The 11,190-nt window shown below is 34.3% G+C and overlaps 1 protein-coding gene and 1 long non-coding RNA gene across 2 annotated transcripts; one reads left to right on the top strand and one right to left on the bottom strand.

Moving 5' to 3' along the window:
• The first annotated feature begins 604 nt into the window (after positions 1-604).
• LOC108462645 (uncharacterized) lies at positions 605-1,491 on the top strand. Its single transcript, XM_017762570.1, has 2 exons — positions 605-921; positions 1,050-1,491. Exons 1-2 carry the CDS (start codon positions 605-607, stop codon positions 1,489-1,491), a joined length of 759 nt encoding a protein of 252 aa, XP_017618059.1.
• Positions 1,492-2,698: 1,207 nt separating this feature from the next.
• Positions 2,699-4,731, bottom strand: LOC128295606 (uncharacterized). Its single transcript, XR_008286150.1, has 3 exons — positions 4,556-4,731; positions 3,490-3,638; positions 2,699-2,721 (listed from the first exon to the last, which is right to left on the bottom strand). It is a non-coding gene; the product is annotated as an uncharacterized LOC128295606 (long non-coding RNA).
• Positions 4,732-11,190: the final 6,459 nt, after the last annotated feature.

Below are 11,190 nucleotides of genomic sequence, written 5' to 3'. Positions count from 1 at the left end.
AGGTTTTCTTTTCATTTTTATGTCTCATTTCCTTGATTTTTTTTTCTTTTGGTAAATCTGATTTCAACTTCTAAATTATTATATATAAAAAAGTTTTCTCTTCAGTTTCGTTTACTCTGATTCTGATAAAGAAGACAGTAGGGACATAATCTTTCTCAAATTTATCAAAAAATAAGTAAAAAAACAAAAACAGAACAGTAGCCTCCTATATGAACTCATCAACTATCTATATATGGTCGAACAGGGGTAGTTTTAGCCTAAAAAGCAGTAGTAAAAAAAAATATGAAAAATTAATCACACCACGTTTCTATCTTTTTTTTTTTATTAAGTGTTATGGTTAGACTCCTATTTTTAACAAATTTATTAGTTAAATAAGTTTGTTTAATCTTTATGGAATTTTTCTGTTTTCATTAATTTGTTAGTGGAGAATCTTACTTCCATGATTAGTTTTTCTGTAAGCCTATATAAAGGCATAATTGTTGAAGTTAATAACAGTAAATTGATTTTAGTTATCTTCCTCTCTTGTGTTAAGTACTCCTTTAATTTTTGTTATCAGTGGTATCCGAGCTAGGTTTAGAGTGTTTTGTGTTGTGTTCCAAATACGATGTCGCAACATCTGAGTGACTCCGATAGATTTGTTCAACCTGCTATTCCTCGCTTTGATGGTCATTATGATCATTGGAGCATGTTGATGGAGAATTTTTTAAGGTCAAAAGAATATTGGTCTGTCGTTGAGGATGGAATCCAAGAACTAGAATTTGGAACTAGTTTGACAGATACACAGAAGATGGAGATTGATGCACAAAAGTTGAAAGATTTGAAGGCCAGAAATTATTTGTTCCAAGCAATTGATCGTTCAATCCTTGAAACGATTCTTTGCAAGGATACGGCAAACCATATTTGGGACTCAATGAAAAGGAAGTATTAAGGCAATGCAAGGGCAAAGCGTGCACTGCTTCAAACGCTACGAGGGGAATTTGAGAATTTGCGCATGAAGCCAGAAGAGACTATTTCAGATTATTTCTCCAAAACAATGAAATTGTCAATAGGATGCGTACTCATGGAGAACAGCTTGGAGATGTTGTTGTCATTGAAAAAATTTTACGATCCTTGTTGCCGAAATATAATTTTATTGTCTGCTCAATTGAGGAATCAAAAGACCTCAATGCTTTTTCCATTGATGAGTTGGAGAACTCATTAATGATTCATGAGTCAAAATTTGTTTTACAGGAGAGTGAGGAGCAAGCACTACAGGCACTATCGACTCACAAAGATTGTGGGCATGGTAACAACAAAGGGAGGGGAAGAAGCGCCGATAAGAGGAGAAATGTTTGGGATTATCGCATACCTGATAGGAAGCCAAAAGCTATAGACAAATCCCAGATTCAATGTTTTCGATGTCACAAGTATAGTCATTACTGTAGTGAATGCTATACCAACCTGAGTGGAAACAGTGACGGAGGTCGAGGTTGTAACACCCCTATCCCGTAACCGTCGCCGGAATAGGTAAGGGGCATTACCGGACTTGTAAACTCATGTCAGAACAGTAAAATTTTGAACTTTTTCTTGAAATAAAGATCATTCATTTAAATAAGTACTAAGCACAGCTAGGGATAAAATTTAAACTTCTCTAAGTAAACATTCAAAAGATGCCATTTTCGCATGGCTTATATACATTAAACAAAATATTCTTCCGCCACTAGTTTATTCTATACATGCCATAAGATAATCCAAAACATAGCAGTACCAAGCAGTGGATAGTGATAGTGTGACAAGTTGCTGACGATCCCCGAGCAAAAGGCCAAATTCAACAATCTATAAATTAGAGAAACATAACAACAGAGTAAGCTTTTATAAGCTTAGTAAGTCTTAAGCAAATTTAAAAAAACTCTTGAACTCAAATATAAGCAATTTGTTTATTTGATTCATATATATAACATTTCATTTCATATATATAGTTACCCTCATCAGTCAAGTCAAAATGTATATCTCCCAATATCCTATAATATTTCTCCATAACTATATACCCACATATTCATATGGCATTTTCATATTTGCTTTCCACTTTACAATCATGATTTAGTTCTGATGGGTCTAACATGTAGCACCCCAAACCCGGCCCAGAAGTTATGGCCGGATCCGGCATGCCACACCAAAAACGTTAAAAAAAAATTTTCCATTCTAAGTCCAGAAAATCGTACTTGATGTTCAAAAGATTAATTCATTAAGGGTTAAAGTGAATGGAAGCTGTGCACCAGGTAGGAAACCGGAAAAGAGGTGGTGAGTCCATCGGACTGCTTAAGTACCAAGCTCCCTTCGGATCCAATCCTAGACATGCATACCGCCATTGCCACACCTTAACGTCATGGATATTTCTAGAAAACCGGTTCGATTAAGTCATTTTTAGGAAAAGTGATTAATTTTGGAAAATACTTTCATTGCGGAAGCTTTGCTTGTTGTCGTGTTATTTTGAAATCAACTGTTGTTTTTGAAAACGCGCCCTAAAGCTATCCAATTTCAACAGTTAAAATAAGTATTACCTATCTTACTAATACATATTAAAAACCACCAAAAATAAATAAGCGGCCTTATTACATTTAAAAGCCCAAAACCACAAACGTAATTAAAAGGATGTCCAGTTCACCAGAAGAAAATCAAACTTTCGAGCGGGTGGCCATTCAATTCCCTCACGACTCCAAGCCCACTATGGTTGGGGATTTCCTGCGTGGATGAAAATAAAAGGGATGAGTTTGGGGAAACTCAGTGTGTAAGGAAAACCCATTCAAAGTCCAAGTCAGCTCAAGCCCATTGGGCCTAAGCCCATTCAGTAACAGATGGTCTTGGGCGAGCCCTTTTGATTACAATAACCGGGCCTTAGCCCTTATTCAGATAATGATATGGCCCATAGGCCCATTTCAAAATACATGCAACATCAAGTAAACATATGCAAGCCCATTTGGGAGACTACTCAACCCACCAACCACTACACTCCACCGTACCAGCCATACACTCCATGTGGGAATAGCTCAACCCACCCACCCAACACTCCACATTCTTGACCTTCTTTGCTCGATTATCGATAGAATTGAGGCAAAGCCTCCAAGACGTGGACAAGCCACTTTCAGTACTTCCTCGTCAATATCCCAGTCCATGCATCGATAATAACATGGCATGCATAAATAACAACGATCAAACATGCATTTAGGTCAATTTAACCCTAGGGGTATTTCGGTAATTTATCTACTAGGGGTAAAACTGTAAATTTTCCACTTTTAAAGGTATTTCAATAATTTATCTATTTTAGGGTTTTTCATGCATATTCCTACCTTTCACGTACTAATAGAATCACGTACCGAGGGTTCTTACCGAATTGGGCCGTTGGCCCATCATTCAATTTTGGCCCATTAAGCCCAAAAATATCGAGGGCACAGAAATCATGCACTTTACAGTCTAAATTTTGCAGCTTACCAAAAACATTAATCGATTTACCTCACGAACATTCGCACACTCGCAAATCTACAAAATACCGGTTTTCGGCATTTCGACTTTTCGACTTTTGCCGATCCAGACTAAGAAAGAGGGTGTTAGTTACACACCTGTTTGCGACGATATGTTGACGAGATCCACACACGAACCGCCTACAATTGGATTACTAACACGTTAATCTAACTATTCAAATACAAACTACGTATTAACCCCTTACGATATTCGGCCAACCACACCTACAGATTATAGTAAGCTTATAAGAAAACAATAGGCAACTCATTAACAAATTTTTGTCAATGTTTACCACATAATCATAATTTCACTGCAAGCTGTCTTCCTGAGCAACAGTCACTAAATTATTTATAATTGGAGCTACGAAACTCCAAATCAAGTGCCGTTAATTTTCCCTGAAAATAGACTCATATATATTCTATCCATAAAATTTTCATAATTTTTGGTTTAGCCAATCAATACCAGATTTTTCTCAAAGTTTCCCATGTTTCATTGTTTGACTAATCTGACCACCCTTCATTACGAATCAAATTTCTCATTGTACAGAATTCAAAATATGTTCTTGTTTATTTCATTAGAAACTAGACTCAATAAGCTTTAATTACATAATTTATTCAGCTTCTAATTCTTCTCCCACAATTTATGGTAATTTTCCAAAGTCATGTTACTGCTGCTGTCCCAAGCAGATTTATTACCAAATCACTCTTTCATACACCTATCTTGCATGCATGTTATTTAAACATGTATATCACCAATCAATCATCACATATCTATGATTTTTACTTAAGCATAATCTCCATTTCATCATTTTAAAGCACAACATGTTAGCTGATTTTTCCTTTAACATCTAAGGCACATGCATGCTCATTTGTTTGGCTCAACTTCACCTATCTTCCATTTTTCATCAAAAAACATGAAAGAACAACCATTTCCTTCATTTTAATTCATGACTAAATGCTCACAACACAACTAAAAATCAAAATATACTTCAAGAGTTAAGGTAGAATCAAGAAGAACTCATGAACTTCAAAATAGAAGCAAGGTATCAAGAACTTACCTTCAATTTTCCTCCTCCTAATGACCAAATACTCAAGAGCTTTCTCCTCTCCTTTCTCTTCTCTAACTTTCAGCTATGATGAACAAAGATGGACAAAACTTTGTTCTTTTCACCCCTTTTTCTTTAATAAAACTTCATATTTCATCCATTTAATTCTTTAATACAAAAGACATGAAATTCTTATCATAAAACATTTACCTAACCCATTATCATGAAACATTTACCTAATACATTATCATAAAACATTTACCTAACCCATTATCATGAAACATTTACCTAACACATTATCATGAAACATTTACCTAACCTATTATCAATTTGTATCAATTTGTACCATAAATTATGGATATCAAGTGTACATTTTGTCTACATTCAACATGATGGCTGGCCACTTCATGTAAAATGGGAGGCTTGTCATGCAAATCCTCCTATTTTGCACTCCTATTTATTTGGTCACTTCAATTTAGCCTATAGCATTTTCAAACATTTTCACATAGGTCCTATTTCATAATTTCACTCACAAATGACAAAATTAAAGCATGAAATTTTGCCAATCATTCACAGAATTCCCGAAAATTGGGGCGTTACATAACATGTACAAGTATTTATCACATACCTGACCAACCAAATTAAAGTCGATCTTACGAATTCTCATATAACCTCTTTCTAGGTATATTGCCCTTTTTGGCCGAATATACACAATTACGTAATACACAATAAGCAGATAAATTCTCACTTGATAGTGATCTCTTATAAACATAGGTACGTTACATATTTTCACCTAACTTTTTACATTGACCAAATGCGCAATAATCATAGAAACAGTCTTATTGTTTTACTCACATATGCATCACATAACAACCTTGTGATTTAATTCAAATCAAGCTTAAATATAAGCTCAGAATACATACCTGTCCAACTTAACGCATTGAACGTATTTATTAACAATTGTTACTGTGAAGTCATATAATCTTACGCTTTACTCGAATCATTAGCGGGACCTTTAGCTCAGATAATCCCCACACGTAGTCATCGGGTCTTACCCGGACATAATCTCCACACGTAGTCATCGGGTCTTACTAGGAATATATTTCCAAGTTTCATGTACATTTAATCCCATGTTACAACATTCACATCGACTATCATATTTGTAATTCATTTGCCTCATCAAATATCTACTGATACACACCTTTCACAATTTGTTATTCGGCCACAATATATATACACATCTCATACATATTTCACATTAGCCATTTGGCTTTACCACATATGCATGGCTCATACATATTCTCATACATATTTCACATTAGCCATTCGGCTTTACCACATGTATATATCTTGTACATCAATTTCATCATAACAAAATTGACTAGGTATACTAGTCATTTACGGATTATAGCCTCACTTTAATACGGATTCGGTACTTTGATTAAAATTTTAATTGATAGTTTATAAGCAACTCAAACAGTTTTATCAATGTTTACTACTTAATCACAAATTCACTACAAGCTGTTTTTCCCGAGCAATAGTCATTAAATTATTCGTAACTGGAGCTACAAAACTCAAAATGAAGTGTCGTTAATTTTCCCTAAAAATAAACTCATACATATTTTATCCATAAAATGTTCAGAATTTTTGGTTTGGCCAATCAATACCAGATTTTTCTTAAAGTTTCCCCTGTATCACTGTTTGACTATACTGACCACTCTTCACTACAAATCAAATTCCTCATTGTACAGAATTTAAAATATGTTCTTGTTTATTTCATTTGAAACTAGACTCATTAAGGAGTCTAAGCATATAAAGTTTGTCTTATAAAATTTTTTTTACAATTTATAATTGTTTTCTAAAAATAGAACAGGGGATTTTGGAGTCATTCTGACACTGTCTCACACAACTTTAAATATCTCATTATCAGCAACTCCTTTGCTTACATAGTTTCTTTTATAAAAAAACTAGACTCATTAAGCTTTAATTACATAATTTATTTATCCCCTAATTCAACTCCAACAATTTATGGTGATTTTCTAAATTCACGTTACTGCTGCTGTCCTAAGCAGAGTTATTACAATTTATTCTTAAATTTCCAAAGTTCAAACACTTAAGAACTTACCTTGAATTTGATCGACTTAGTACAAATCAGCTATTCAACTACTTTCTCTTTTCCCCTATCCGAAGTTGGTGTCCTTTGTTCTTGAGCTAGATTTAAACAAATTCAAATCATTACTAATCCATAATTCATGCACCTTATTTCGGGTATATCAAAACTCATTCAAAACAAGAAGTATGATTATTCATTTATCATTACATTCGGAATTCATATACTCTTTAATAGAAAACCACATCAAATATTAACATCTTATCATATTTCATCTAAATAAAAAAAATTCCGATAATTTTATTCACATAGTACATACAGTACTTTCATTTTTCGCTATTTAAACACATATCAAATTAAACATAAATTTTCTAATGACTATATGCCACATAGCTCTTAAATAAATTTAGCCGAATGTCTCTATATTTACAAAGCACATACATAAGGCGTATACATATATATAACTATCATAAGAACCTTAGTCTTAACTAAATTATTAGTTTCATTTAAAAAAAAAAATCATTCAACCAAGTATTCAAATATAGCTTAACACCAAACTCACATTCGGCACTCTATTAACGCAACATAACCATTTTCACCTTGTTAACACATAATCGGCAAGGTTAAATCCCATATACACAACTTAAGTCCATCCTTTAACAATCATAATTCACTCTAAGGTCGAAAGCTACCTAAACATCACTCTCAAGTCTCTTTTTACCATTTAACAACCTTAAAGCTTACTTAATAGTCAATTTAAAATTTTAAAAAAACAACATCCAAAATTTAACACAATGCCACATAGCCGAATACCACTTTTAGTAATGAAATTCATCTTTAACACAAAATTACTAAGCCTCACTTAATAATTAACTATTTAGAACTCTCAAACATCAAATACTTCAAATTTTATGCAATCCACACCATAGCCGAAATGCTTAATGTAAGAAATTGAGTTAAATTTGAGCTAAATTTAAGCTCCCAATCATAAACTAAACTTATAACTTTACACACTCAATAATTTTAACATTATCAAGTCCATCCAACACTTATCCAGCAACTTTTAACTTTAAAAACAAATCCCTAGCTCAAAAACACATGAACCGAACTTAATACGCCACTTAGACCAAAATTAGCAAATGGGTTTCGGCTAGATAAAGAAGTGAAGCTCGTATTCATCAAAGTTTAACAAAATTACAATGAAATTAACTTAGAAATTGGCCTCCAAAAGACCGAACATTCCCAAGCCACTTTCCCCTTTTTCTTTCTTTAGTTTCGGCTAGAACCCAAAAACAATGAAGTCTCCCATATGTTCTTATCACTCACTATCTTTTATTATAATCATTTTACTTAATATAAAATACATATACACATAACTTAAGTGCAATCATGGTCGGCCACTAAAATTAAAATGGTGCATTTGACATGCAAATCCCATCTTTTAAATCATGCAAATATTTGGCCCTTTTAATTAACCTCATACATTTTCAATGTTTCACATATAAGCCCCTTTAATAAAATTCACATCTAAATGACAAAATCAATACACCAAAATTTCACACATGTAATTTCACATATAATAGACATGAAATTTAACATTTAATTATTTTTGTGGCTCGGTTTAGTGGTCCCGAAACCACTTCTCGACTAGGGTCAGATTAGGGATGTTACAGAGGTCAAGGCCATTGGAGAGGGAATGGTAGAGATCGTGGCAGAGAAAAGGTAAATTTTGCAGCAGCAACTGATAAAGAGGAAGAAGAAGAAGTTACCCTATTAATGGTGTGTGATTCGAATAATGAGCCTCAAAAGAATTTATGGTATCTTGACACAGGTTGTAGCAATCACATGTGTAGAGACCGATCAACGTTCTTTGAGCTCGATGAGACATTTCGAACAATAATAAAGTTTGGTCACAACTCTCTCGTTTCTGTCCAAGGATGAGGAAAGGTAAAGATCCAAACAAAGTTCTCATCTGTCTAAAGTATTTCTGATGTTTTCTATGTTTCGAATCTAAAGACAAATTTACTTAGCGTGGGTCAGCTCCAAGAAAAGGGTTATAAGGTTATTATCAAGAATGGAATGTGCAAGATCCAATACATCAATCTTGGGTTAATTGCTAAAGTCACCATTACGGCCAATAAGCTTTTTCCATTGCATATCCAACATATTAAACATGACAATTCTTATTTTTCAACACAAGAAACAAGTTTGGCGTGGCTTTGGCATTACAGGTTTGGGCACTTGAACTTTGGAGGATTGCAAACACGACAACAAAAAAAGATGGTTGCTAGTCTCCCTACATTCAATATTCCTTCAAGAGTATGTGAAGATTGTGTTGTGGGAAAAATGCCTCAAGATAGTTTTCCAAAAGAAAAAGCCTGGAGAGTCTCAAAACAGCTTGAATTAGTTCACTCTAACATTTGTGGACCACTGAATCCAACTTCAAATGGAGGTAAGCGTTATTTTATAACATTCACAAATGATTTCAATCGAAACAGTTGGGCCTACTTTCTACATGAAAAATCTAAAGCCTTTATAGCTTTTAAGAGCTTTAAAACACTAGTTGAAAAGAAAATTAGAATGTTAATTAAAGCTCATCGCAGTGATTGTGGAGGAGAATATCTTTCTCAAGAAATTGTAAGCTTTTGTGACTCTAATGGGATCCATAGACAACTCACTGCAGCTTATACTCCTCAATAAAATAGAGTGAGTGAAAGGAAGAATCGAACAATTTTAAATATTGTTCGAAGTCTCTTACGAAGAAGTAATGTTCCTAAAGCCTTTTAGCAGGAGGCGGTGAGTTGGAGTGTTCATGTTTTAAACAAAAGCCCTACACATGTTGTTCGAAACATGACATAGGAAGAAGTTTGGTCAGGTCAACAACTGGATATGCGTTACTTCAGGGTGTTCGGATGTGTTGCTTATTCTCATGTGTTGGATCAAAAGAGGACAAAGCTTGATGACAAGGTTGAAAAGTGTGTTTTTCTTGGCATTATCAATACATCTAAAGCCTAAAAATTATATAACCCCACCACCAAAAAAATTGTTATCAGTCGTGATGTAGTTTTTGATGAGCAGGTGTTCTGACTGTGGGAAGAAAATAATGACAACCAGCAGTTGAGGCAAATTCCAGCTGATTTTAGTGACGAGATCACAGAACCAATAATGGAACAACTGCAGTTGAAACAGATCAACAAAACGGGCATGGTAAAAGAAACAGAAGAAAGCCGGTATGGATGAAAAATTATATGGTCAGTGAGAATCAATCTGTAGATGATGAAGATCCTCAGACACCTTTTGCTTTATTTGCATATTGTGATCCTGTGAATTTCGACGATGCTTGTAAAGAGTTGAAATGGTAGGAAGCTATGAATGATGAGATTACTGCAAATGAAAAAACGACACTTAGGAGTTAACTGATCTTCCAAGAGAACAAAAGGCAATTGGAGTGAAATGGGTTTACAAGACCAAATTCAAAGAAAATGGTGAGATTGACAAGTATAAAGCTCGTTTAGTAGCTAAAGGCTACAAGCAGAAATTCGGTGTTTATTACAAAGAAGTATATGCTCCTGTGGCTCGGCTTGACACAATCAGATCAGTGGTGGTAGTAGCAGTACAAAACTCGTGACTGATTCTACAATTTGATGTAAAGTCAGCTTTCCTACATGGAGAGTTGGAAGAGTAGGTATTTATCGATCAACCTCTTGGTTATGTGAAATATGGTAGTGAACAGAAGGTATATAGATTAAAAAAGGCACTATACGGGCTGAAACAAGCTCCGAGAGCATGCTGCAGTCGAATAGATGCTTATTTCATTTCAGCAGGTTTTAAGAAGTATCCATATGAGTATACTCTTTACTACAAAGTTGAGAATGAGAAGATTGTTATTGTGTGCTTGTATGTGGATGATCTAATATATACTGGGAATGATTCAATGATGCTTGATAAATTTAAGCAATCAATGATGAAAGAATTTGATATGTCTAACCTTGGGTTAATGCATTATTTTCTTGGTATTAGAGTATATCAATCAGATTGTGGAATTTTTATTTCACAAAAGAAGTATGTCGGGGAAATTTGAGATAGATTTGGGATGAAAAATTGCAATTCTGTAGCCACTCCCACTGAGCTGGGGTTGAAATTGGAGAAAAATCCTTCTGGTGAAAAAATTGATAGCACATTATACAAACAACTTGTGGGAAGTTTGATGTACTTGACAGCCACACGACCTGATATTATGCATTCCGTTAGTCTTATTAGTAGGTTTATGGAACACCCAAGTGAGATGCACTTTCTTGCTGCTAAAAGAATTCTTCACTACTTATGAGGGACATCGGATTATGGGATCTTATATAAGAAAGGAGTAAAGTCTAATCTCATTGGATTCACTGATAGTGATTTTGTAAGGGATACAAATGATCGGAAGAGCACTTCGGGGTATGTGTTCATGCTAGGATCAAGGGTTATTTCTTGGTCATTAAAAAAAAATCGATTGTTACTCTGTCAACCACAGAAGCAGAGTATGTTGCAACCACCA

The sequence above is a fragment of the Gossypium arboreum genome, chromosome 7, assembly GCF_025698485.1.
Source record: "Gossypium arboreum isolate Shixiya-1 chromosome 7, ASM2569848v2, whole genome shotgun sequence".
Taxonomy (NCBI): Eukaryota; Viridiplantae; Streptophyta; class Magnoliopsida; order Malvales; family Malvaceae; genus Gossypium; species Gossypium arboreum.
The sequence above is the reverse complement of the archived record's forward strand: the minus strand, read 5'-3'. Positions and strand labels throughout refer to the sequence as shown.

Coding starts and splice junctions, on each gene's coding strand:
- LOC108462645 (XM_017762570.1), top strand. CDS start 605: ATGTCGCAACATCTGAGTGACTCCGATAGATTTGTTCAACCTGCTATT. Junction 922..1,049: donor TGGGACTCAATGAAAAGGAA/GTATTAAGGCAA, acceptor AATTGTCAATAG/GATGCGTACTCATGGAGAAC.